At 33.9% G+C, this 27,829-nt stretch overlaps 1 protein-coding gene across 1 annotated transcript in view; it reads left to right on the top strand.

Moving 5' to 3' along the window:
• The window catches only part of LOC125650284 (lysophospholipid acyltransferase 5-like), a 54,512-nt gene extending 26,744 nt beyond the window's left edge, over positions 1 to 27,768 (top strand). Inside the window, exons 9-13 of the mRNA XM_048878444.2 lie at positions 3,160 to 3,326; positions 4,745 to 4,892; positions 9,337 to 9,495; positions 18,099 to 18,202; positions 20,558 to 27,768. Of these exons, the coding sequence (XP_048734401.2) occupies positions 3,160 to 3,326; positions 4,745 to 4,892; positions 9,337 to 9,495; positions 18,099 to 18,202; positions 20,558 to 20,570 (591 nt within the window). The 3' untranslated portion in view covers positions 20,571 to 27,768. The remainder of the gene's footprint in view (positions 1 to 3,159; positions 3,327 to 4,744; positions 4,893 to 9,336; positions 9,496 to 18,098; positions 18,203 to 20,557) is intronic.
• The last annotated feature ends 61 nt before the right edge of the window (positions 27,769 to 27,829 follow it).

Here is a 27,829-nt window from a genome sequence, read left to right as displayed (position 1 = left end):
TTTTATTTATGTAAAGAAAGTCAGGAAATGTTTAGAATGAGCGCAAATGTTACGGGAGTGAATCACTCCCGCATTTACACCATTACAGAGATCCTAAGGAGTTGTAGCCCTCTCCCTAAAAAAAAAAAAAAAAAAATCAGAGAGGGCTACATTATTGCAGCTAAGTAATGCAGAACAGGAAAGCCTCTACCAAAATTGTAAATTTCATGATCACCAGGGTAGGGGTTCTAACCCCAGGGCGGGGCCAAAGTTGTTATATAGTTTTTATGTGTAAAACACTTAAATAACATTTTCTTTAGTGCTTTTGATACTAAATTGAAACTAAATGGATAGAGCAGGTAGGTGAATTTCACAACCCAGGGTTATGACTTGGGATGAGTCCAAATTAGTCATACCTTTTGATGTTTTAATGTTAATACACCTTAGCTATTATTTAAAGCCTTTCATCAGTGTATGCACTTTTGAGGGCATTGAAGTTTTAAGAACACATCTTGTTTTATACTGTTGCTGAATATTAGAATTTAGCTTAGATATTCAGAACAGGAAATTTTTTCTAGATTTCATAGCCCATGCATGGAAGTAGTGATACTTTTTCACTAGTATTCAGGTGACCGATAAGGCCTGTGGAATTTTTCTCATCATAGATTCAGATATTGCATTCACATTTTGTCACAACCTCCCTATCAAATCATGTTTTTTTCTAAAAGAAAAAAAACCCCACTCACATATTAAAAAAAAAACCTGGTTCCCAGAATTCCTCATACATTTTACAAAGTAGCCAAATCATCTTTTGGAAGATTATTGGTGGTGTCCTGTAGATGTGCAAAAAGGTTTCAGAATATTCATTTTCACCCTGGGGCCCAAATTGAGATCGAAAAATGATGTTTTTTTCTTTAAAAAATTATTTCCCAAACTCTTAACAAGTTATGCAGTAGCCAAATCATCTTTTGGAAATTTTTTCACTTTGAGGAGGAAATGGGGTGGAAAAACAATGTACAAAAACCCATTGCTGAGTGCATTGTGTCGTGTGTAACAAGTGCATTGTGTCGTGTGTAACAAGAATATAGTTGTTCTAAGGTTTGGAATCTCATCCTTTTTGAAAATATTTGAACTATCAAAATTGATGGGGGTTGGGATGATCCCGGGACACTCGGCCATCATAATACTCAATGTGTCTTGATACATGTGTATGTGCAACAGGAATATTCATGATTTAGGGGCCAGGACCTCAGTTGTTTTAAATATATTTCAACAGTTATGAAATAGAGTTTTGGATGACCTCAGGGCACTTGCCCAACAGAATACTCCATGCATCTTGACTTATGCAGCAAGATTATATATGGTATACTTGGGTATATTATATGGTAACTATTGTGGCTTCTTTGCTAGTTAAAACAAGAACAATGGAGAGTGTATTTAAAGGCAGCAAACACTTGCAAGTGGGTATTACTGTTTTATGACAGCATCTTGTTAGATTTATTCCTACTTGGAAATTAAATTAAACTAAATTTGTAAATTTATTTATGCTTGGAATTTTTTTGTAACGCTACCATTTCAAAAGCCATAAAATCTTGCAGAATGCAACATTGATCTCAGTTTCAAATGAAGAATCTCGGTGCTATTAAAATTATTCAACAGTGATAAAAATTCCAGTAAGACACAATCAACATGAACAAGTTTTTGTAATTATTGTAGACATGAATTCTAATACTGCACAGCTCCTGAACAAGCTCTTGTAATTATTGTAGACATGAATTCTAATACTGCACAAGCTCTTTCAGCTTTTCTCTATTTATGAGCTGCCTTTATTCTTTCTTTAAACTTGTAAAACACCAACAAATACTCTGTATAATTTTATTGAATGTACATGTATACAAAGAATTATAAATATTTCATCCACATAGTAATTGAACTTTTAGCCAGTCCTTTATTACCATTTCTGTAAGCAGTTTACCAAGTTTACATAGAATTTATAATAGTTCTTTGCTCCAAAACAACAGACTTGTCCGATTTTGTAATACATGATTTATACCTTGACATCATTAACATTGTGACATCATATGTGACATCAAACTCTTTCTAAGCTATGCACTTGGTATGCAAGGTATAGTATTCCTACAAGTAAGAATCTCGGTTAATGGGAAGTCCCTATGCTTCTTATATACCTTTGACAGTTTAAACTTAAGGGAATTGACAGTTTTATAACTATCCCTGCAGCTGTGGAATTGAAAATTCATGCATAACTTATATCAATGGGTTACAGGTCAAGTTTGAGTTTGAGCTTTCATGACCTAGTTTTGAAAGAGTTATGGGTAGTAGTTACGGGCCTTGAACTTAGCAAATAATGCCACAAGGTGGGGCTGTTTGTGATATTTGCCACCACAATGAAATCTAATTTGTACTGTAATTAATTAGATACAGAGATAGTTTGCAAACTTTTTGATCACTTATCCTATAATGTATTTAAAATTTATTCATTACTTTTTATGCCCCCGAGATCGAAGATCAGGGGGCATACTGTTTTTGTCCTGTCTGTCATTCTAAAATTCTGTCATTCTGTCTGAAACTTTAACCTTACTAATAACTTTTAAACAGTAAGTGCTAGAGCTTTGATATTTCCCATGAGTATTCCTTGTGATAAGACTTTTCCGTGGGTACCAAAATATTTGACCCTGTGACCTTGGAGTTTGACCTACTTTTTGAAAACTTTAACCTTGCTAATAACCTTTGAACAGTAAGTGCTAGAGCTTTGATATTTCACATTAGTATTCCTTGGTACTAAACCTTTTGACCTTGGCATTTGACCTACTTTTATTAAAAAATTTGACATTGGTCATAACTTCTAAATGGTAAATATTGGAGCTTTCATATTGCACAAGAGTATTTCTTGTGACAAGATCTTTCTACTGGTACCAAGATAATTTGTCCTTGTGACCTTGACCATCTTTGGAATTGGCCATTATCGGGGGCATTTGTGTTTCACAAACACATCTTGTTATGCAAGTAAGAATGTTGAAAATTTTCTGGGACAATCCTCATGTTTTTCTCAGGAATTTATGTGAAAAATGATTGATGGTCAATTTGTGGACAATATAGATTATGAGGAGAGGTATTTTGAAATGAAAAATGCTTCATGTATTTTTGTTTTCTTTTACAAAGGAGGGCATTTGTATTTTGATGGGACTGTCGTACAATGGAAAGGATGAAAATGGTAATATACTATGGGATGGTGTGACCAACGTTAAACTATACCAACTGGAGACTGCATGTACATTCCGTCGATCTATTGAAGCCTTCAATCATAACACCAATAACTGGATGTTTAGGTTAGAAATCTTAACAGCTGTGCAATTTTATATAATATTTAATCAAATAGTATAGATTTCATGTTTTAGGATACTGTAGAGCCAGCTTTTGTGTTGCCTGTGAAGCCAGACGACACTTCACAAGTTATTCTGTCACATGTCAGAACTTTGTCACTTTAAGGAGAGATAGAACTTTATTCCTTGTGTTCAGTTGATATTTATCATGTTCCTTAGAATGTTACTACACTCTAATACAGTAGAATCCTCTCAATATCATAATAAGCATATTATCATAATGAAGTATTGATTCACAATTTGTCATAGTCACACTGAACATAATATATCAGCATTCTCTCCTAGGTGTGCATCTTCCTTAAAGTTGATGTGCTAAACGTACCGAATTGAAATTTTGTAATTAAAAATTAAATTCTTAACACTTTGTATACTTATAAAATTGTTTATTAATGTCATTTTGAATTTGAATTTTACTTATAAATCATCTAAGTTGTAACTGTCTATTGAACAAGATAACTACCATTGTAATGACTGCAGGTCGAAGTAGCTTTGTGCATTTCAACATTACTAATTCTGTTACCATACAACTTCAATAGAATTTTCAAGATCTATAGTTGTATACTAGATATAATGAGTAAAATATGTCACACCCCCATTGACAGCAGGCCTGCAGCAATTAGAGGTCTGCATTTTTTTATTACAGAATTTTAACGTCATATTACAGTTGAACTTGGGTATCTTGAACACCGATATCTTGAATACCATGGATATGTTGAAGTGATTCGGAAGTCCCAACCACTTATTCTTTAAGTATTTTACCCTCAATATCTCAAATCCTTGGATATCTCGAAGTTTTCTCTCAGTCTAATTGAGTTTGAGATAACAAGATTTGATTGTATATGTTGCATCTTTTAAAGCATTATAGTGATTATAATTATGATATGGATTTTTATTGATTTGATAAGAAAATATTTTGTGATTTGAAAAAAAACATATGAATCAACTGGTATGACAATAAGAGGATTCTACTGTATTCAGTTTGCATAATATCATGAGATAATAAACTTGTGAATGTATAGTTCTCTATCTCCTTTGAGGAGGACTTGATGATGTTATGATAATCAATTTTTTATTGGTTAAAGCCCTCTGATTCTGATTGTTGAATGATTTAATTGATAATCTATCAATAAATATGAGTTCATATGAAGTGCCATGGGGTCTAGCTGCAGAACTGTAGCTCTCTGAGGAAAAAATTGGGATTTACCAGATAATGATAAATCCACTACTTATAAAAACCTGTATATTGATCTCTTCTCTTTCGTAAATTGTAATATTTGTTTATAGCCATGTATGAATTTTATTGTAAATCTCTTCAGTTTATGATTTCTTTGATATTTAAGTACAATAAAGTGAGCTCTTTTCAGGTACATATACAAAAGGCTACAGTTTCTCGGTAACAGGTTAATATCGCAAGCTGTGACTCTGATCTATTTGGCTGTATGGCATGGATTAGCATCTGGATATTACATGAACTTCTTCCTAGAATTTATCATGGTCAACACTGAAAATCAGGTAAGATGTTCAAGATTTATGCAGTGAAACTTGTCATATGGAATTTGGTCATTTGTAAATTCCCTGCCATATCCTTAAAACTGTATAGTCTGATGTTTTGACAAATTTTGTCCAAAACATGGGTAACTTGTTGCATGTACGTATTTAAGAATAAATTTTTATTTTTGAAATGCAATGCTTCATGTTGACGTACTTTTTCATGACGCGCTAACAAGCTTCATGAAGTATAATGGCGTGAAGCATTGTAGTTCATAGCCCTCATGTATTTTCAGAAATGAAACTTATTTCTGATATTTACATACTACTTTCATTTCTCTTGGAATTCCCATCTGTTGAATTAGGTATACGAGGGCTGTTTGATATATAATGTGTATTATACCACAGTGCGAGAACGCTTTACACGATTTCATGGATGATGATACTCTTGGATAGCTCTATTCAATACCTTTCCAATGGTCTAAACACGAGCCTTCAACTCCACATAGTTTTAAACTTATAGTCATTTCAATAGACCTAGTCATTGACCACTGTTGTAAAAATGGTTGGAAACGGGTTGAGAATATTGAAGAAGTTAGAGCTTATATAAAAGTTTACACAAAACTTGGTCATTCGGTAATGAAGATTTTTACTGAATTGGGGGAAGTTTATGGGTCTGATAAGGTATCTTATGAGACAGTTCGTAGGTGGAGAAAGAAATTTCTGACTGGCACAGAGTCCGTCAAAGATGCAGCAAAATCTGGCCAACCTGTGACTGTAACAGGCAAGGCAAATGTCTCAAAAGTCAGGGAAATAATTGAAAGTGATGGCAGATACATGATTCGTAATATTGCCAAAAGCTGGTGGCATATTGCTATCGCAGGTGTATTTCATTTTGAAGCGTATTTTAAAAGTATGAAAGATTTCTGCCAGATGGATACCGCATATATTGACAGATGACCAAAAACAGGTACGAGTACAAACCGCTATGCAATTGCTCAAAATGTTTCCCAAATTCAATCAAAGACAATTTGCAAACATTGTTACTGGTGACAAAACATGGGTTCACTATTTCGAACCAGTAAGAAAAATTGGAAACAAAATACAGTCTGAGAATTTAACTTTTTAAATGGCATAGACAATAGGTCTATGTCTTTTTGATGCGGCATAGACCTATGGCATTTGGCATAGACTTCACCAAAATTTGACGACAAAAATAACACATATATATCGAGAGAAAAATATTTATTAACAAACTTTGTTTTTTTAATTCAACTTCATACTCCATTTCCAATTCTACATTTAATCTATTGATATTGTCCTCGTTTTCTTTTTTCTTTTGCTCATCATAATCATAATCACTGTCCAGTAAATACTTTAACTGCAGAATCCTATACACGCCGTTTGTCTGACCTTCACCTCAAAATTATTTTTGCTAAGTCAAACGTATATTATTTTGTTTTGACATTCTTGCAATACTTGAATATTTGGGAAATAAAGAAAAAATAGTATTACTCTAGTTATATTATTGAGGAAAATTTTAGTTTAAAAATCGATCCCAATAAAAAAAAGCATCGACATTCAAAGACATACGAATTATATACTGAACAATTTGTCTAGAGCACGTAGTCATAATCTTCAAACTGCTTAAACGCTCAAGTCGTATACTCTAAATATAACGCAAGAAAATCCAGGTCACAAAAATAGATTTTGACGATTATTTATTTTAAGTGCATTATCACACACATATCATAATTATTCCTTTGTTTCTTAGAATTTGGCATAGACAATTCGGGATATCTTATCTGCACATGGCATGACCCGACCTCATTTGGCATAGTTGCGATCTATCGGTGTACCGTTAAATTCTCAGACTGAAAATATGGCTAACTAAACACAGTAGAAGGCCTGTAGTTGCCAAAAGAACCATAATCACAAAGAAGGTTCTTTATTGCATATTCTTCTCATGTGATGGTATAGCTGTACAAATTCCGGTACCAAAGGGCAAAAGTGTTACAGGTCGGTATTACCAAGATGTTATACTAAAAAAGCTCAAGAAATATCATAAACAACGCCCTGTGTCAGGATTTAGGCATGTTCGTCTACTTCATGATAATGTTCCATCACATACATCTGAGCTTATGAAGCAATTTTTGAAGTCAGAGAAGGTTACCGTCTTGCCATACCCACCATTATCTCCAGATGTAGCCCCATGCGACTTTTTCCTTTTTCCAAAACTTTAAAACTTCTTATCTGGTCGTTGTTACAAGTCCCGACAAGCCCATGGCTCAGCCATCAGTCAGTGCATCAGAGGTCTACCTAAATCAGCGTACCGTGACACATTTCAGAAGTGGATTTAGAGATTGAAATTATGTATTTCAAACTGCAGAGAATACTTTGAAGAGATGTAATGTTCATTTCACTATTTGAGTCCAATGCTTTTGAGATATCGTACAATACACATCACATATCGAACAGTCCTCGTACTATGTTTATCAAGATTATATGTGCATTGTTTACAACTGCAGTCCATTCATGAGGAAATGGCTATCATTACAATTAATTCAAATAATATCAAAGGCAAAAGCATTTGAAATGTAAATATATTCAAGTGACAATCATGTGACCATTTTAGACATCAACAATCCCTATTTACATCTAAGTGATGTACATGCATAGGAATTCCAATCATCAACATCCATATTTAGCATGTTACCTCACTATATTATATAAAGAATCTTTCTACTATTTTTTGTAGAAGTTTTTAAGGATATAATTTATGGAAAGTTTGATAACTTTTAAAAAACTAATTCAGCTACATTTTTAATCTTTTATGCTTTGGAAGAAAAATATCCGGTCATTCAGCTTTAAGAAAAGAACCCCAGGTTATAAAGAACTTTATACCTATGAAGTTACAAGGAAGTCATATTTGCTTCCTGCTGTCATTTTGACAAATGAGTATAATTTCTGTTTTACAGTTAATTCTTGTCACAAATCAATGAAATCTAAGCTTATCATATATATATTTAAGGGTATATTCTACTCTGTGACAGATGTGAATAAAATTCACATTAAAATTGTCTAAATAACATACATTTTTCGACAGAAGAATGACCAAGGAAAAATATAAGTGTATGTTTGTGTAGATATAAAAGAGTTACTATGAATATTTAAGCCTGAAATGAATCATTGATAAACCTATGAAAATTATAGATTGATGACCCAGATATAATAAGAAATGTAATGTATGTACAGCTTTAGGTGAAATGACACAATTTTTAACCTATGGATGGCCTTTAGGGCTGTAGTAGGAGGTGTCATTTTCCTGTCAATTCCTATAATGACAAAGGACTTCCTTTATTAAGGTTATATCCTATAGAAAACACAGGACTTCCTTTATTAAGGTTATATCCTACTCTGACACAGGACTTCCTTTATTAAGGTTATATCCTACAATGACACAGGACTTCCTTTATTAAGGTTATATCCTACAATGACACAGGACTTCCTTTATTAAGGTTATATCCTACTCTGACACAGGACTTCCTTTATTAAGGTTATATCCTACAATGATACAGGACTTCCTTTATTAAGGTTATATCCTTCTCTGACACAGGACTTCCTTTATTAAGGTTATATCCTACAATGACACAGGACTTCCTTTATTAAGGTTATATCCTACAATGACACAGGACTTCCTTTATTAAGGTTATATCCTACAATGACACAGGACTTCCTTTATTAAAGTGATATCCTGCAATCATACAGGAAAAGCTGAACTTTACATGAAAGATTCCTGACATAGTGGAGATTCAAGTTTGTTTAGATCATGACCCCCAGGCATGGGGTGGGGCCACAATAGGAGATCAAATTTTTACATGTGAATATATAGGAAAATCTTTAAAAGTCTTCCCGAGAACCACTAGGCCATAAGAGTGGAGATTTACCTGAAAGCTTACTGGTATAAAGTAGATTCAAGAATTTTTTCAGATCATGGCCCCAGGGGGTAGGATGGGGCCACAGTAGGGGATCAAAATTTTACATAGAAATATATAGGGAAAATCTTTTGAAGAAGAACCACTTGGCCAGAAAAGTCTATATGTACATGAAAGCTTCCTGACATAATGCAGGTTCAAGTTTGTTAAAATCATCCCCCCCCCCCCCCCCCCCCCAATATATATGGAAAATCTTTAAATATGGGCCAAGGTGAGCGATGTGGCCCACGGGCCTCTTGTTTTCTTTTGTTACCTTGAATTGATCATTTTTATGTATAGTAAATGAAGTTTTGTTTTGAAATTCTTTATAAGCAAGTTTTACTGTACTGATTAGAATTTCATAAAATGGTCAAATTGGATGTGTTTCTATATTGAAGTGGCAAGGTTGTTTATTATTTCCCAAAAGAATATAAGTTAAATATGTATGACTTTATTGACAAAGTATTCATGATCTCTTGTTATTCAATTTTTAGATTATGGTGCTAGAATATAAGATTCCTATCTTGCACCAGATCAACAACTCTAGTACTTTACAACCTCTCCTTTGGGCCATAAAGAAACTGTTGGTGACATTTTCCATAAGTTATGCCTTGGTCAGCTTCTGTATGTTAACTTATAATCAGTATTTACAGGTGAGTGATTAGATTTTGTGAGATAGAATATGCAAGTTAAAAGATAAGAGCTCTTCTGTGAAGGAGGTGCATTAAATGGTACTCAGAGTGTCTAACTGAGGCAAGAGCGCACCTACAGTCACTGAGGATGATGATAAAAAATAAGAAAAGTGACTGGTATTTAAAATTTAAAATCCAAGAAATATAAAATACTATTGAGAGAAATGTTTTATGAAGTAATCATAAAAACAATGTCATATTTGCAAGTCATATCCTAGATATAGCATGTACAAGCAACGAAATAATGTGATATGAATTACATATTTGTAGGTCACCCAACCAATTGCAATTGGTCTGTTGTCGTGCATTAACAATTAAACAATTGAATGGGGCAAAAACTGCCAAAAATTAACCAAATTTTAAAATTCTTCTCTATAACCGCACATACTTAAGAAAAACTAAATGCATAAGTGATGTAGAGCAGGAACACCTCTACAAAATTGTAAATTTCATGATCCCCAGGGTAGGGGTTCTGATCACAGGTCGTGGCCAAATTTGGTATATATATAGTGTTAATGTGTAAGACACTTAAATAACATCTTCTTTAGTGCTATTGATACTAAATTGAAATAAATGGATATTTAGAAAGAGCAGATAGTCCTTTACCAAAATTTTAAATTTGATGATCCCAGGGATAAGAGTTTTGGCATCAGGGTGGGACCAAAATTGTCAGTTATTAAATGTGTGAAAAATAGAACATTTTTAACGTCTTCTTGATAACTACCATTTTAATTCCTTTCAAATTTGGTGTGAAGAATCTTTTGGACAAGGGGGACATAAATTGTAAATTTCAGGATTTCTGCACCCCTGGGGCCTTAGGGGCAGGGCAAAAAACTACCCAATATTGACGAATTTTTAAAAATCTTATTCTTTACAACCGCACATGTGTAAGAAAAACTAATTGCATAGTGATGTAGAATAGGAAGGTTTCTACCAAAATTGTAAATTTCATCTGACCTCCAGGGTAGAGGTTCTGACCCCAGGGCGGGACCAAACTTGGTATATAGTGTTAATGTGTAAAACACTTAAATAATGTCTTCTTTAGTGCTATTGATACTAAATGGATATTTATAAACAACAGGTTGATCTATACCAAAATTGTAATTTTGATGATCGTAGGGGTAGGAGTTTTTGTATGAGGGTGGGGGCAAAATTGTCCATTATTAAATGTGTGAAAAATAGAATTTTCTGTGGATATGAAAAAAATAGTCGATTTAAATTATAATATTCAGATACCAAAAATTAAAGCTTTGATACGCCAGTGGAATAGAAGAATACTCACTCTCATTGGTCGAGTCACAGTCACCAAAACACTGCTTTTACCTAAGCTAAACCATATGTTTTCTAAACAAGAGGTACTGTGAGCAATGTTCACTAAGAGTACCCCCCCCCCACCCCCCACCCCCGCTTAACCCAATCTCCCAAAGGGTGTTGTTAATAGGTATAAATTACCTCTTTCCTGAGTGTATAAATATGGTATGCCTTTGTAGAAGAAAATGGAAGATATAGTTCGAACACAAATCCATGGTATAAACCTATAATTTTGACCTTGAGATCAAAGGTCAAGATCATAAAAAGGTCATGAATGTACATGACATAGTCTCATGGTGATACAACCATGTCTTATGGTATGACTATGTCAAAACCCTATAATCAATTTTGACCTTGAGGTCAAAGTTCAAGGTCATATAGAGGTCATGAAGGTACCCGACACATCGTCTCATGGTGATACACTCATTTGTCAAATATGGTATGCCTATGTCAAAGAACAAAGAAGTCATGGCCCTGACATGAATCCATTGTAAAACCTTTAATTTTGACCTTGAGGTCAAGGTCATATTGAGGTCATGAAGGTACCCGACACATCATCTCATGGCGATACACTCATGTGTCAAATATGGTATGCCTATGTCAAAGAACAAAGAAGTCATGGCCCTGGCATGAATCCATTGTAAAAACCTTTAATTTTGACCTTGAGGTCAAGGTCATATGGAGGTCATGAAGGTACTCAACACATCGTCTCATGGTGATACACTCATGTGTCAAATATGGTATGCCTATGTCAAAGAACAAAGAAGTTATGGCCCGGACACGAATCTGCACTGACAGACAGAGTGATTCCTATATACCCCCCTGAACTTCATTCGCGGGGGGTATAATAACTGGGTTTTTTTAATTTATATGGAATTCAAAGATTGACAAGGTCAAGAGACAAATTGTCACCCAAGATTACTTATAAGGTGGCATGAAAATGGTTGAGGTGAAAAATTTTATAATGTCTTTAAAATGTTCTTGGATTAAAAGATTAACAGTCACAAACCATGGGTGGATAGTTTTTTGGCAGTTCATGGCAATGAGGTGGTAAAAAAATTATAGATTTTGGAGATGAATATATCTATACTATTATAAACCATAGCAATGATTTTTGGTGTGATGTTTTTCAATCATGGTTAGCAATGATGCGAGGAATGAATGAAAAATATTCCATGCAAAAACTCGGTTCTGTTCCAGTATGGCATAATACAAATATGTGTATGTTAAAACATGGTATCAACATGATGTGAAAATAACTGGAGACTTTTTAGATGAAGATTTTAATTTTTTATTACTACAAGATTTTTCACAAAAATTTAGACTAGCAAATGTATGTACAATACAATACAACAGTATTACCAGTACTATATCTAAGTTTTTAAAGACTTTGTCTGTTAAGAGATCAGATGTTAAAAAAAATTGTACACCATTTATTCCATTTTACTTTGAATTTATACTGTTGAATGATAAATGTTCCAAAGTGTTATATGATATGATAAATAGTAATGATCTCATACCCAAATCAATTCAAAATTGGAACACTGAATTATCTATACATTTAGAAGGCAATATTTCTGTCAAAGAGTTGTTTAAAGTTTAATTGAAGATTGCAGCCAATGATAGTTACTTTGTCTGCCTTTTACAATGTTATTGAATTATCTTTCAGCCACTTGTGAGAATTGAAAACACCAATTGTACTTTACATTAATTTATTAAGCAATGACATCATAAAAACATAATGCACAGTGTTGGATGATACTGGCCGCAAAATTTAGTAGGAGTCAAGGGAGACAACTAGGATACCATAAACCACTGGGCAAACTAGTGGCCTCGCTTAGATGCGAGTGCCATGGAACCCCATGCCTGACACGCATGGTGGCTAGGCCCACAAGCTGCACAGCTTTTTCACCCTGTCTCTGGCTTGCTACCTGGTTTAGAACTTTAACACAAACCAGCCTGTAGCCTCTCCTCCTTTTATAGAGGTAGAGGGGGTCTGAGCACTGAAATGCTGCAGACCCCAAGCAGTTTCCAGTTATTCCAAACATTTGCTCAATGGCATTTAACTTCCATGTTAACACAGCCATGAGACATCCCTCATGCTTTGATGCAGATGGACAGAGACAACAGGTTAAGCTTGTACACTTATTAGCCTTAATGTTTCCCCGACTCCTCCCCCTTAAAATTGCGACAGATATAGTAAAAAGAAAAATTATCAAGATATTTATTCAATAGTCCTCGTCGACTGATTTGCTGTTTAGCAAAGGTGCAACTATCGTCACATTCGCAGTCCTGTGAAAGTACAAAAACAGGCTCAGCTTAACTGAATCCACGCCATGCAATTTACCTGAAAATATAACATACTTGGCGCAGATTACGTGACCAAAGTAAAACAAATTGATGGTTTACTTAACTATTTCAAAATATGGGAAGGGTGGGTGGGTAACGTGCTGTTATTGCTTCCACTTGAGGGGGATGTAAAGAGGAAGTTGCAATACTAGTTAACTCCTCCTGATGCTGACTTTCTTAAAATAAGTTAGCTTGTACCAAGTTAAGTCCTATTGTATAATGCTATTCACTCAATTAAATGAGATTATCTCATATCCATGTCAATAATTATGTTCCCCAAACAAAGTTTGGGAACATATTGTTTTTACTCTGTTTCTTATTATTATTATTATTATTATTATTAAGGTCTTCCGTCTCCTGCGGAAGACCTTACTATTATTGTTCGCGTTCTTCTTCTTCATTATTATTATTATTATTATTATTATTATTTTCCTTGGTAGTACACGCGTTTTTCTCAGCCATTTCTCGATCGATTTTCACGAAATTTTCAGGAAAGATGTCTTTTGGTGACGAGACTTTGCTTGCAAAATTTCGTGCTTGACGTCACTTCCGGTCAGGAGTTATTTCTCTTTTAGTGACTTTTTGAAGGGTCTTGTTGTCCACACATCTCCTCCGTTAGTTTTGAAGCTAGAGTCTTGAAATTTCTACACAAGATAGAGTAAACATTTTAGAAGATTTGTGGGGGATTCGATTTTACCGGAGGCGATTTGCCTAAACACTCGCCTGGACCTGAAAAAATGGATGCCAAAATTTTTCGCCGATTTCGGCGATTTTTGACCTTTGATCTCCAATATCTTTTTTCTTGCAAATATTTTGTTAAAGACATGTAGAACAAAAGTTGTGCACATTTACGAGATCTTTTCGAAAATATCAAGATTTAGGGGCTAGCCCCTTAAATTAGGGATCTAGAAGGGCTCAAAGTCTAGATCAAATATCTCAAAAATCGTTAATATTTTGGTATAAGTCAAAGAACACAAAATGTTCATCTCAACAATCCAAATCTATTCATATAAAAATTTAGGTCATATGTTACGTAATAAGGGATTTTAAGGGCCAAAACCATAAATTTTTTACCCCTTGTATCTCGAAAACGACAAATATTTTGAAAAGCAATAAAGAACAAAAGTTGTTCAGAATGATGATCTGAACAATATGCATATTTCGTTTTTACCCTATGTGGCCCCGTTAGGGAGCTACAGTTTGGCCCCTAAAAATTACTTCTAGAAATAACTCGAGAACGGTAAAGAATTTCTAAATATTTGTTGAACAAAAAATGTTTGAAATGTCATGACCTTTCTTACGATATCAAGCAAAAGGGGCTGACCCTTTAAATTAGGGGCCCAGAAGGGTCCAAAGGTTTATGAGAATATCTCAGAAACTATTAATATTTTGTAATAAGTCATTGAAGCGGAAATGTTCATCTAAACGAGCTTGTTCTTATCAAATCAAAAAGTAGGTCATATGTTACGTAATAAGGGATTTTAAGGGCCAAAATCATAAATAATTGACGCCTCATATCTTGAAAACGACAACTATTTTGAAAAGCATTATTGAACAAAAGTTGTTCAGAATGATAATCTAAACAATATATACATTTCGTTTTTTCCCTATGTGGCCCCGTTAGGGAGCTACAGTTTGGCCCCTAAATATTTCTTGTAGAGATAACTCGAGAACGGTAAAGAATTTCTAAATACTTGTTGAGCAAAAAATGTTTAAAATGACAAGGCCTTTCTTACGATATCAAGCAAAACGGGCTGGCCCTTTAAATTAGGGGTTCAGAAGGGTCCAAATGTTTTTGAGAATATCTCAGAAACTATTAATATTTTATAATAAGTTGTAGAAGCGGAAATGTTCATCTCAACGAGCTTGATCTTATCAAATCAAAAAGTAGGTCATATGTTACGTAATTAGAGATTTGAAGGGCCAAAATCATAAATATTTGACGCCTCATATCTTTAAAACGACATATTTTTTGAAAAGCATTATTGAACAAAAGTTGTTCAATGTGTCATAACCTATCGATCAATATCAAAAAATGGGTCTGTGGGCCTCATGGCTCGCCTGTAGAGTCGATTTTTGTCGATATCAGTCGATTTCAAAAACTTGTAACTGGTAAATATTTTGTAAGGACATATTGAACAAAAGTTGTTCAGTTTATCGAGATCTATCGATTGATATCAAGAAATAGGCCTATGGTCCTAATGGCTCGCCTGTAGAGTCGATTTTTTGTCGATATCGGTCGATCTCAATAACTTTTTACAGGTAAATATTTTGTAAAGACATATAGAACTAAAGTTGTTGAGTCTATAGAGGGCTAACAAATGACATCAAGAAATAGGCCCGCGAGCCTTATGGCTCGCCTGGAGAGTCGAATTTCAAACGAATTTCACCGCAACTTTGCTTCAGAAGCTTATGATATGAAAAATTGATTATATCTAAAGTGTCTTAAAGTCGGAAACTAAATTGGGACTCATTTGTCTTTTTTTTTTTTTTTTTAACTCCGAGTGCATCAACAAATCGGACGGAAGACCTACTCGTTGCTCGCAACGAGATCGTGTCTAGTTATTATTATTATTCTTTTTCTCCGGTACTTTTTTGTCCGGTAGTGTTCTCAGGAACTACAAAAGGGATCGATATGAAACTTTCCAGGATGATAGTATAGCGTTTGTAGATGTGCATAGTGATAGTCATTTTGTTTGCACGTGCATGCACACGCGCGCACGTGCATTGCAATTTTGGTACAAAAAATGGAAAATCAGAATATTGAAGGAAGCGATATAAAACCTAAATAGGATGATAGTATATCATTTGTACATATGAAAAATAATAGTTATTTTGCCAGCACGCATGCGCGTGCACGCGCATTACAAAATTTGTACACTAACTTTGGAATCAGTCTAACTTTTTTGTTGTTCATTGAAATGGCTTGAAATTCATATCATAGGTAGATATTGAGACCCTTAACTGATTTACATGGTCAAAATTACCAATTTGCACGCGCATGCACGTGCGCTTCATTTTGATTGGATAATGCTAAAACGTTTGTAACTATCTTATTTATGAAGCGAATGGGATGATATTCACAGCATATGTAGACAATATGTGTATCTATATGTTGGTGTAACAAAAAATGCCAACGCACACGCGCATGCGCGTGCAACGTTTTTTAAATGTTCAATTTTTAAAGGACGATAACGTTTTTGTTTTTCGTCAAATTCTATTGATATTAATGGTTTAAATGTGTCTTGGTACTCCTTACAAATTGCTGTGGTTAGAATTACTGCTCATCACGTGCATGCACGTGTGCTGATTTCTGATTGGACGATTTTAAAATCGCTATAACTTCCTTATATTTGGTGGAAACGTTATGAAATTCATACTGTGGGTATATGATACAAATGCCTGTTGAACGACATCAACAAAAATTCGGAATCATACACGCGTGCGCGTGTATGCACGTGCAACGCTTTCTTTCATTTCTTGGTACTGAAATGACCATATTGAACGTACTACATGTAATTAAAGGCTAAAATAAAATGATTTTTTCCTATAGATTCACAAGGACATCACTTTTTAATTGGGGGAGGTTTGGGGAACATCTGTAACGGTCCCCGTTACAATTAGAACTAGTCTATATTGTTTTAAAACAAGTATTGATACCCAAGTTCAGTGGTTGCACTACCGAATTCTTTACAAGCTTCTTCCTACAAAATGTTACCTCAAGAAAATCAGTATAATTTCAGATGACTGTTGTTTGTTTTGTAAAGAAAATGTAGAAACAATGCAACATATGTTTATATCTTGTTCTTATACTTTATCACTTTGGAATAATCTTAGCATGCATATTTTCAGAAAAACATCAAAAAGAATTGGTTTTAATGTTAGTAACGTTGTTTTTGGTGAAACGCTTCTCAGTTTGTGTAATAAAGTTAATTTCATAAGTCTGTATACCAAACAATATATTTTCAATTGTTCAAAACAAAATTCCTCATATTACTGGGCTGATACATTATCTTTCTTTCAAATACAAAGTTGAAAAATTTGTAGCAATTAAATCATGTGAAGTTTTGAAATTTTACAGACTTTGGGAAAACTGGAAAACTATTTTTGATCTGTAACCTAGAATAAGAAGTATTCAACCAATAATTCTGAATTAGTAGTGTGAAAGAGTGTGAGATGGTGTGAGAATGTATAAAGTGATTAATATGTATCTTCATTACTATTACTGATGATTACGTGAATATGGAAAAAGAATAAAATAATTAAAAAAAAAAATGTGTGAAAAATAGAACTGTTTTAACTTCTTGATAACTACCATTCCAATTCCTTTCAAATTTGGTATGAAGCATCTTTGGGACAAGGGGGACATAAATTGTAAATTTCAGGACTCATGCACCCATGGGGCCTTAGGGGTGTGGCAAAAACTGCTAACACATCTTGTTTTATACTGTTGCTGAATATCAGAATTTAGTAGCTTAGATATTTTAAGAACAGGAAATTTTTTCTAGATTTTTAGCCATTGGGACTAGTGAGACTTTACCCCTTTCTCTACCAGCACATTTTGGAGGTTTTTAAAGACTAAATGACAATATTTTAAAATCAATTTATATCTGCATGTATCACATGTTTTGGGTAGGCATACCTGTCAAAGAAGCATAGCACATATTCTGACATCAACTATTTTGATCTCTGCCCCATCTCAGCTTTGCTTTTGGTGGGGTGATATTATCAATTTAATGAGAATATTTGTATGATTATAGTATGTGCAAAAATCATGAAAGATTGATACTGGCTTTTTGTACTCTGGTAGCCAATTTGTTCATTATAAGTATTAAGAAGATATACATGTACAAGAATCAGCTTTAGGCGGGTACATAGTCTTTTACTTGCATGTCTTTTTTCAGATTTACTCTTCCGTTGGATATGTAGGTCATTTCATATATCTAGGCTTCCCTATTGTCTACTGGGTCATAATGAGAGTAATCAGAACGTCCCGGAAATCAGAGAGGTAAGCACTGCACTACAGAGAACAATACAAGATGTCTACGCATACTGGTGTTAGAAGGAGGGGGCGGGGTTAAGCTTTGAAAAGTAAATAATATCAATCTTGAAGAGGTCTCATGGGATTTCTGGGCTGAATGTTGACTTCAGGTGACTTATTATTATGCCCCTCCCCCCCCCCCCCCCACCCCCCCACCTTCAAAGAAGAGGGGCATATTGCTTTGCACCTGTCGGTTGGTAGACCACATGTTGTCTGCTCAATATCTTGAGAATCATTCACTTGATCTTAATGATATTTCATATGTGGTTTGGTTTTGAGTAGGAAAGGACCCCTATTGTTTTTCAGGTCCAAAGGTCAAGGGTCAATCTCCTCTGGACATAGGAAAACACTGTCCGCTCAATGTCTTGAGAATCCTTTGCTTGACAGACATCAAACTTGGTACACTGGTACATCTTCAAGAGAAGATAATCCCTATTGATTTTGAGGTCACATGGTCAAGGGTCAAATTGGACATAGGAATATACTGACCACTCAATGTCTAGAGAACCCTTTCCTAGACAGACATCAAACTTGGTACACTGGTAGAAAGTTCTAAGTACAGTATGCACTTTTAAGGGTAATTTTTACATTTTCGACTCTTCTCCAGAACCACTGGGCCAAATATAACCAAGCTTGGCCAAAAGCATCCTTGGGTGAAGGGCTTTCAAGTTTATTCAAATGAAGGGCCATGCCTTTTCAAAGGGGAGATAATCACAAAAATAGGGTGGGGTCATTAAAAAATCTTCTTCTTAAGAACCGCTGGCCCAGAAGAGCTGAAATTTATGTGAAAGCTTGCTGACATAGTGCAGATTCAAGTTTGTTCAAATCATGGCCCCCGGGGGTTGGATGGGGCCACAGTAGGGGATCAAAGTTTTACATACAAATATATAGGGAACAATTTTAAAAATCTTCTTCTCAAGAACCACAGACCCAGTAAATCTGAGATTTACATGAAAGCTTGCTGACATAGTGCAGATTCAAATTTATTAAAATCATGGCCCCCGGTGGTAGGATGAGGCCACAATAGGGGATCAAAGTTTTACTTACAAATATATAGGGAAAATCTTTAAAAATCTTCCTCTGAAAAACTACTGGGCCAGGAAAGTGGAAATTTACATGAAAGCTTTCTGACATAGTGCAGATTCAAGTTTTTTAAAATCATGGCCCCCGGGGGGTAAGATGAGGCGACAATAGGGGATCAAAAGTTTTACATAAAAATATATAGGGAAAATCGTTAAAATTCTTCTTCTCAAAAACTACTGGGCCAGGAAAGTTGACATTTACATGAAAGCTTTCTGACATAGTGCAGATTCAAGTTTTTTAAAATCATGGCCCCCGGGGGGTAAGATGAGGCGACAATAGGGGATCAAAAGTTTTACATAAAAATATATAGGGAAAATCGTTAAAATTCTTCTTCTCAAAAACTACTGGGCCAGGAAAGTTGACATTTACATGAAAGCTTTCTGACATAGTGCAGATTCAAGTTTGTTAAAATCATGACCCCGGGGGTTAAGATGAGGCGACAATAGGGGATCAAAGTTTTACATAGAAATATATAGGGAAAATCTTGAAAAATCTTCTCAAGAACCACTGAGCCAGAAAAGCTTAGATTTACATGTCAGCTTCCTGACATAGTGCAGATTCAAGTTTGTTAAACTCGTGACCCCTGGGGCTAGGATGGGGCCACAATAAGGGATCAAGTTTTACATAACTAATAAATAAAAAAAAAATCTTTAAACATTTTCTCTTAAGAATCATAAGGCCAAAGAAGTTTACATTTGCACGAAAGCTTTCTGACATAGTGCAGATTCAAGTTTGTAAAAATCATGGTCCCCGGGGATAAGATGGGGGCACAGTAGGGGATCAAAGTTTTACATACAAATATATAGTGAAAATCTTTAAAAATCTTCTAAAAAATCACTGGGCAAGAAAAGTTTATGTTTACATGAAAACTTGCTGACATAGTGCAGATTCAATTTTGTAAAAATCATGGCCCCCGGGAGTAGGTTGGGGCCACAATAGGGATCAAAGTATTACATGCAAATATATAGGAAAAATATTTAGATATGAGCCAAGGTGACTCAGGTGAGCAATGTGGCCCATGGACCTCTTGTTTATGTTTACAAATAAACTAGTGAAATGTTAATTTTGTAATTTAAAGCATCTTAATTTTGCACAGTCACAAATTTACCTTTTAAATGACACATTTTACCCAATAAATATTTGAAATATGATAGATATCATAAACTTAGATCGATAACCATACCTTTTCAAACTTTGTAAACAATAACACACCTAATTCATTGTTTCTTAATATTTCAGTAAATCCCAATAGGCAAGAGATCAACCCAAACATTGATATCAGATGACATCCAAAGCAGCTACCTTTATTTATTGCTCACAAGACAGACAGCTGTTCAAGATGGAACTAGTTAGAATTGCCATTTGGATTGAATTCTAAACTCTCACAAGAGGATGTGGGGCATGGAGTGTTGAACTTGTCCATTTGTCTTTTTTCTATCTCTCCCAATTTTCTGTGCTTTTGTAACTTAATCATTTGGTCAATTGAATGAGCTTTGAATATTGTACAATTAGGTGCTTTGAGGATTAAATATCTGTGTTTCAGAAATCATTATTAATTTAAAATACTGACTATGTATTTATTTTATTGGGATTTATATTTTAGCACCTTTGATGCAGAAAAAAGCTAGAAATGGTTTGAATAAAATATGAAGTGCTGTAACTAATCATTATCTTACCACAATAGGGCTGTCAGAGTCATAATGATGTCAATTTCTAAGGTAATATGAATAGTTACAGAGTGCATGATTGTAAATAAAAGTGACCTTAGCTTTTTAACCTTGAGATAATAACATAATTACAGAGCTGCATGATCTATGCTTGTCCATCTAAATCTTTATTAGATGCGATATGTTCAGTATGTATAAATCTAAACATTTCATGTTCACCATGCCAGTTGACAATTTTCAGGGGACACCTGTTGATTTCAAGGTCCAAAGGTCAAGGTCAAAACAAAATGCAGTGCTCCCACGATATATTGCGAACTTTTGTTCAAGGCCAATTAGGGTAATGAAGCGGGGGTGGCAATGTAATGAATTCACCATTTCTGACAATTCACTGAGCAGTTGAAAGAAATTCAATCTCATAAAGTTATTTGGACTACATTCTGTGTAAACAGTTAGATTATCCTGAGTTTAATTCAGTAATTATTAGTGATTAACCTGATCACCTTGTCCAGACTGTCACACTTCACCACACCGATATCAAAGTACAGGTGTGATTGCTGATGGGTGTTAGGTAATTGGCATTGTTATCGAGGGTAAACTCTATAAAATTTGACCATTTGTTTGTGAAAATTAGCGGCCTATGGTATTATGCAGGGTTGGCATTATAACGGGGGTGTTAACATGGGAGGAAATCTGTTCCTTAGGATTTTCAGGTAATAAGCGGGGGTGGCATTATAATGGGGGGCAATATATCGAGGGAGCACTGTAATGATTTACATATTTTTAACTTACAGATGACAGACTTAATTTTTAAGATGTAAACAAAGGATGTTCAGAAGAAGCACCTATATTGATTTCAAAGTTAAGGTCAAGCTCAAAAAGAAATGAAGTTTTGACTGTGTGATGCGATGCTCTGTCAGAGTATTTATCACCTTACAGTGTGTTAGTGGTCATTGATTAGAGGAAGAGGCCTTGTAAGGTCACAAGGTCAAGGCCATGGTTACAGTGAGAAAATGACTGATTTTAAGACAGAATGATATGAATATTGTTAAACCTGCTATCTTCCTATTTGATACAAAGGCATGTGAAAATGAAACAAAGGTACTTCTAAGATATTTGGGCTTTAGGTCAAAAGTCAAGATCACAGTGACACTTATTGTTGACTTGAGCTAGTAGGATACTAGATGACTTTGTTTTTATCAATGCACAAGAAAAAGAATTGATTGATTGGGGACATGTAGTATCAATACTGTTTATTTTGTATAATTATCTTTAAGAGGTTTTATCATTTTTGATCATACAGTTGTTACAAGTATTTTGTATTGTACGTTCGATTTTGGTGCTAGTAAAAACAAGTGGTTGATATCAAAATGCATGGAAAGAGAGAGTGAGAGAAACAACCTATGAAAACTGAGAGAAAATTCTACAAATGTGGAAGTATAATTTATGTGAATTGGAAGTGAAATCTTGAGTTTACACAGGGTATAAATTTATTTTTAGGGACTGTAGAGCAGGCATGAGGCTTGCAAATGCTTTGTAATTTTCAAAGTGTGATTTTCCATTCCTTGTAATAGATAACCATTTAAAAATGTCACTGGGATATGATGTGGGCAGTCACATGATTGTTTGTTACTTATATATGCATTTGAGATGAACAGGCAATTTTTAAAATGCGATACTAATTACCTACCATACACCATGATATATGTGACATAGTGACCTTCAACCAAAGTTCTTCTAAATTTAGCCCATGTTCAATTTTATGCATTTTAAGATATTTCAGCTGAGGATTTATATCTTTGCCCTTTTGAAAGTGTATTTTTATCTAAATGTACATTTCAAATGATCAGTTGAGATGAAGTTAAGATGAGGCTTAATCAAAGATTTAAATGTTAAGAATTTCAAACAGTGGTGCCATTAAGATAATGAGCTAAGCTAAGCTTCTGGTAGATTCTTGTTACACCTTGGTCATATGATATTATCCAATCAATGTCCCTGTTCAAATCGACATCTAACGTTGTCACCTTTGATCTCCCAGAAACCTCATTGGAATATATTTCCATTGTTTTTACCCTTGGTATCTTTACAGATTGTAATGATTACCAATTCCTCGTGAATGCATTGCAGCTGTGAATGATGTGCCTATGGGTATTGATAAATAATTTTAACTATTTGATAAATATGGTATGTCCATTTTAACTATTTTGGCTTTTAACATATAAGCTGAATTGTATCTGTCCTTTCCATTGTGATGTCAAATGTTTTAACTGTAACGGGTGACAATCATGAATGTAGTATATTTTCCAATCTTGCTAGCTAATGTTACATGGTCTTAATGAAGGAATCTGACAAATGCATTGGTGACAGGCATTTGAATTACGCTGCGTTATTGATAAATTTAGGATAAGTTAAGTGTAGAGAATATGTATGAAACAAATACTAACTTGGGATTCTCAGATGTCAGAAGAACAGTGAAAATGACCAATCCCTTTACATGTACTCTCGCAGTCATAGGTATTTCTTTTTGGTTTTATGAATAATAAATTGTTCGGTATGTAGTGTTGAAATCCACTACTCGATTTAAGGTAAGGTTTGCAACATTTTGACATGTAGCGAACAAAGTCATGTTGCATATCAGTATGTTCAGTAGGAATTTATCTTTTAAAAATTTACTTTTTAAAAAAAATCACCTGTGTCATTTTTTGACCAGATGGGCTTATTATTATGATGTTTTACATTTTCGGGGTCTTTGTACAAAAGGGAATACTAGTGGTATAAAAACTACATGAGGCAAACTTATGGGATAAAAGCTGGTAGAATTTTTAAAAAGAGTATTATTTATAAGATTACACTAATTGGTAAAAAAATGTTATTTTAAAACACCAAAAAATAGCACTTTTTATATCTTGAATAAAATTTAAATTGGTTGCCATGGCAACAAAAAATGTATATTGAGCAGCTTTATAAAGTCTGCATCAGAAATTTTTTACTTTAAACATAATATTTGGACCATATTTAAGAAAGCATATAGAATTACTACCCACCGGGCTTTGTTTCCATGGTAAAAGATTAAAAAGAATTATTTCATTTATGCGATTTGTCACTTTGTTTTATAATTTTACAACTTTTGAAGAGTGCATTGAGCATTTTCATGAATAAGATACAATTCCAGCCCAAAAATGATATTTATATTTATTTGTCAAGTATTGTAGTATCACATTTATTAGAAATTAAGATGTTGAGGTTTTTTTCTAAATTCAATACAATACAATATTTTCAATATCCCGGCGGGTTTTCCACAGTCCTGCTTCGTCATAAATTCTGTGTTACATTAGCCTGAACCTGTCTTATATACTACATCTTTGAAATAATCTCCCTCTCCTTGTTCCATTCCTTGGTGTTTGTTTACAACTGTAACCTTCGTGACAATATCAAGTATAAAGCCCGGTCAGTGGTGGATCTAGAGGGAATGGGGGGGGGGGGGGGGGGGGGGGGTAACAAAAAGTTAGTAAAAATGACTCTAATAAATCTGTTTTATGTCAACGTTATGCAAATGTTCCTCAGACAAAATTAAGACTATTTTAAGATGTACTAGAGAAGACCTCTTTTTTATTTTTACATGATCAGATCAGTCGCATTTTCTACATTTCAAAGTTTATGCGATAAATCGCTCTATCAGCGCATGTAGATGTCACAGCATTGAAATATGAAGTGCATGTAATTAGAGAGCATTGTCAGGTTTATTTTAAAAAATGCTTGTGAATTCCTAGCTTCATTAATGTCGAACCTTGTCTTTGAGGATACTATTTACAAACAATGATCGATTATAACAGCATCAAAATATATCCTACTTTCCCTACTGAGCAAGATTCGCAGAGATTACATGGTCACAACATAATTTTAATGGAAATTAACCGTAGCGCATACTACATATGTATACAAAAAAATTGTAGACTTTCATAATATCAAAGAAAATAATTTATAAATGATCATTTGAGAAACATTATTTTGTCATACTGTAGAGGGTTACACATTTGACACTTGACAGCGGTAGTAGATAACAAGTAAATATTATGACATTTTCCCTCGATTCAACTATGACGTGACACATTTTTTCATTATGACGTCATAAAGCACGAAGTGCACTGAGGTATATCCAGAGTTATTTCTCTGTTGTTGCAAACCTTACCTTAATCTCTTGCTGTACTAAATATATGTATATACACATGACTAGATTACATGTAGCTATGTCCAATGTCTGTTAAGGATGCATTGTGCAGATTTTGTAAACCACATGATTTATAACTAATGAACTTTGCCATTGGATTTTTCAAAACAGATTAATTTGACTATTGATAGTCATTATCGTAACATGACTATTGATTACCGTCAATTGTTAGGTCACTGAGGACACTTGGATGAGCTAATGCAATCTGTTTTTGTCTGTTTAGTGTGCATCTGTCCTGCACTGACTCTTGAATGAACATATTAAACTTTTCAGATATTATTCGACCAATATCCAATAAATTCCGTATGTGTTTGTTTTTGGTCAAGTGAACAGAAAACTGCTCAAAATCTAGTGAACAGAAAACTGCTCAAAATCAGAAATCTGAACAAAGTTTTCTTTACAGACAGTGGACATGCCTTCATTACATGTAATCTTGTCATACATATACCCTGCCGTAAATGGCTGAAATATTGCCATAATGGTGTTAAACCCAAAACAGTTGATCAATTATATGTGTATATGTAGTTCATATAGTATTAAAGGAAACCTACAGCAAGAGATTAATCATTTAGTATTGGAGGTCGATTCATGCGAGACAGAAAAATATTTAATTCACAGGAATATTTTTGTATTGTTCCACTGAATGCTCTGCTCATGTTTAAACTTGTAAAGCGATTACTTTTGAATAGTCTAACATCCTTCAGCACATGATGGAATGTAACATTTGATATCCTAATGATTGTGGAATGTAACATTTGATATCCTAATGATTGTGGAATGCAACATTTGATATCCTAATGATTGTGGAATGTAACATTTGATATCCTAATGATTGTGAAATGTAACATTTGATATCCTAATGATTGTGAAATGTAACATTTGATATCCTAATGATTGTGGAATGCAACATTTGATATCTTAATGATTGTGGAATGTAACATTTGATATCCTAATGATTGTGGAATGCAACATTTGATATCCTAATAATTGTGGAATGTAACATTTGATATCCTAATGATTGTGGAATGTAACATTTGATATCCTAATGATTGTGGAATGCAACATTTGATATCCTAATGCTTGTGGAATGCAACATTTGATATCCTAATGATTGTGGAATGTAACATTTGATATCCTAATGATTGTGGAATGTAACATTTGATATCCTAATGATTGTGGAATGTAACATTTGATATCCTAATGATTGTGGAATGCAACATTTGATATCCTAATGCTTGTGGAATGTAACATTTGATATCCTAATGACTCTGGAAGGCAACATTTACATCTAGTGCATTACTTTTTGAAGGTGATTTTAATGTAATATGTTTAACTTTTCGAAGGAAAAAGAAAACAATTGTGATTGTAATTTATAACATGAAAGAGATAGCAGTGTGATTTGCCCCAAGTCTGCGCAGGAGGAAGTTGTATATGTTTCAGACAAGGTGTAGGTTTTACAGATTTTTGTTTATCACAGTTGATTCTATGAATTTATATATATTTGTAAACCTTAAGGAGGTTTATTCAGTAATTATTTATCTATATGTGCCTTATTTTATTATTGAGGGTGTATTTGTACATGCACAGTTTTCTTATGCCATTTTAAAACATCAATTTTATATACATGTACATGCAGTGTATACTATTTGTACTTTGCTGTGTTTTTTCCGGATATATACATATAATAATAACATTAGTATTGTATATTTCTCTGGTTTTTAATGTACAATATCTTAGCTGAGTTACTAGGTTATCTTTCCACTCCAAGGGTAAGCCTACAACTGTACATTTTAAAAGTACCTGTTATTTGCTATAAACATTACTTATACATGTCACTGATTGGCAATTTTTGATAGAAGGTTTAAATCTTAAGTCAAACAGCAGTTGATGTCTTGTAAAGTTGTAGATTCCTTGTTATATGCAAGTAATTAATATTTGCATTAAAAATTCTTGCTTTCTTTTATTTATCACCTATTTACGTATATAATCTTACTCATTTTACATGATATAAAGTAAGTTGGGGTAAAGTAATTTATGCTTTTTATTAAGCTATCCTAGAAGTTCTTCCTATGTGCTCAGTGAATACATTCTCTCACCAGAGGGCGAGTTATCCAAGCTTTACTTGCACATTGAAGTGAAGCTTGCATAATGCACCTATGGTGAGAGAATGTTGTAAATATTGTACTTTTTGGTTAACTAAATCATCTTATTGACCTGAAAAATGTCAATACATGTAACTAAAAATGTTGATAAGTCAAATGGATCAATCAAGTTGCATTTTACAAGTGGAATTTTTAGTCCTTTGGAGTATACATGTATAGCTCTTGCAATATTGCACCATGAATTAACAGCCAAAATAAGTATATTTACTGGCATACTGCAAGGAATCTCAGTAACTGTGGTCCCCTTAGTAACCTAACATTCCTGTTTTCTCTGTCATTTTTTTGTTGGACGTTGTTTTTACTTTCATGTATACATATGTATATGATGCACGTTTCATGATAAAATTGTCATTTGATATACCAGTACCCTGTGTTATAAATATTTAAACAACTTATAACCAAGTTTGTAGCAAAATTCATATAAAAAAAAGATTTAGAGAAAAATTGCCAGTACAAA

Source organism: Ostrea edulis, chromosome 1 (genome assembly GCF_947568905.1).
Source record: "Ostrea edulis chromosome 1, xbOstEdul1.1, whole genome shotgun sequence".
NCBI classification, from domain to species: Eukaryota; Metazoa; Mollusca; class Bivalvia; order Ostreida; family Ostreidae; genus Ostrea; species Ostrea edulis.
The sequence above is the reverse complement of the archived record's forward strand: the minus strand, read 5'-3'. Positions and strand labels throughout refer to the sequence as shown.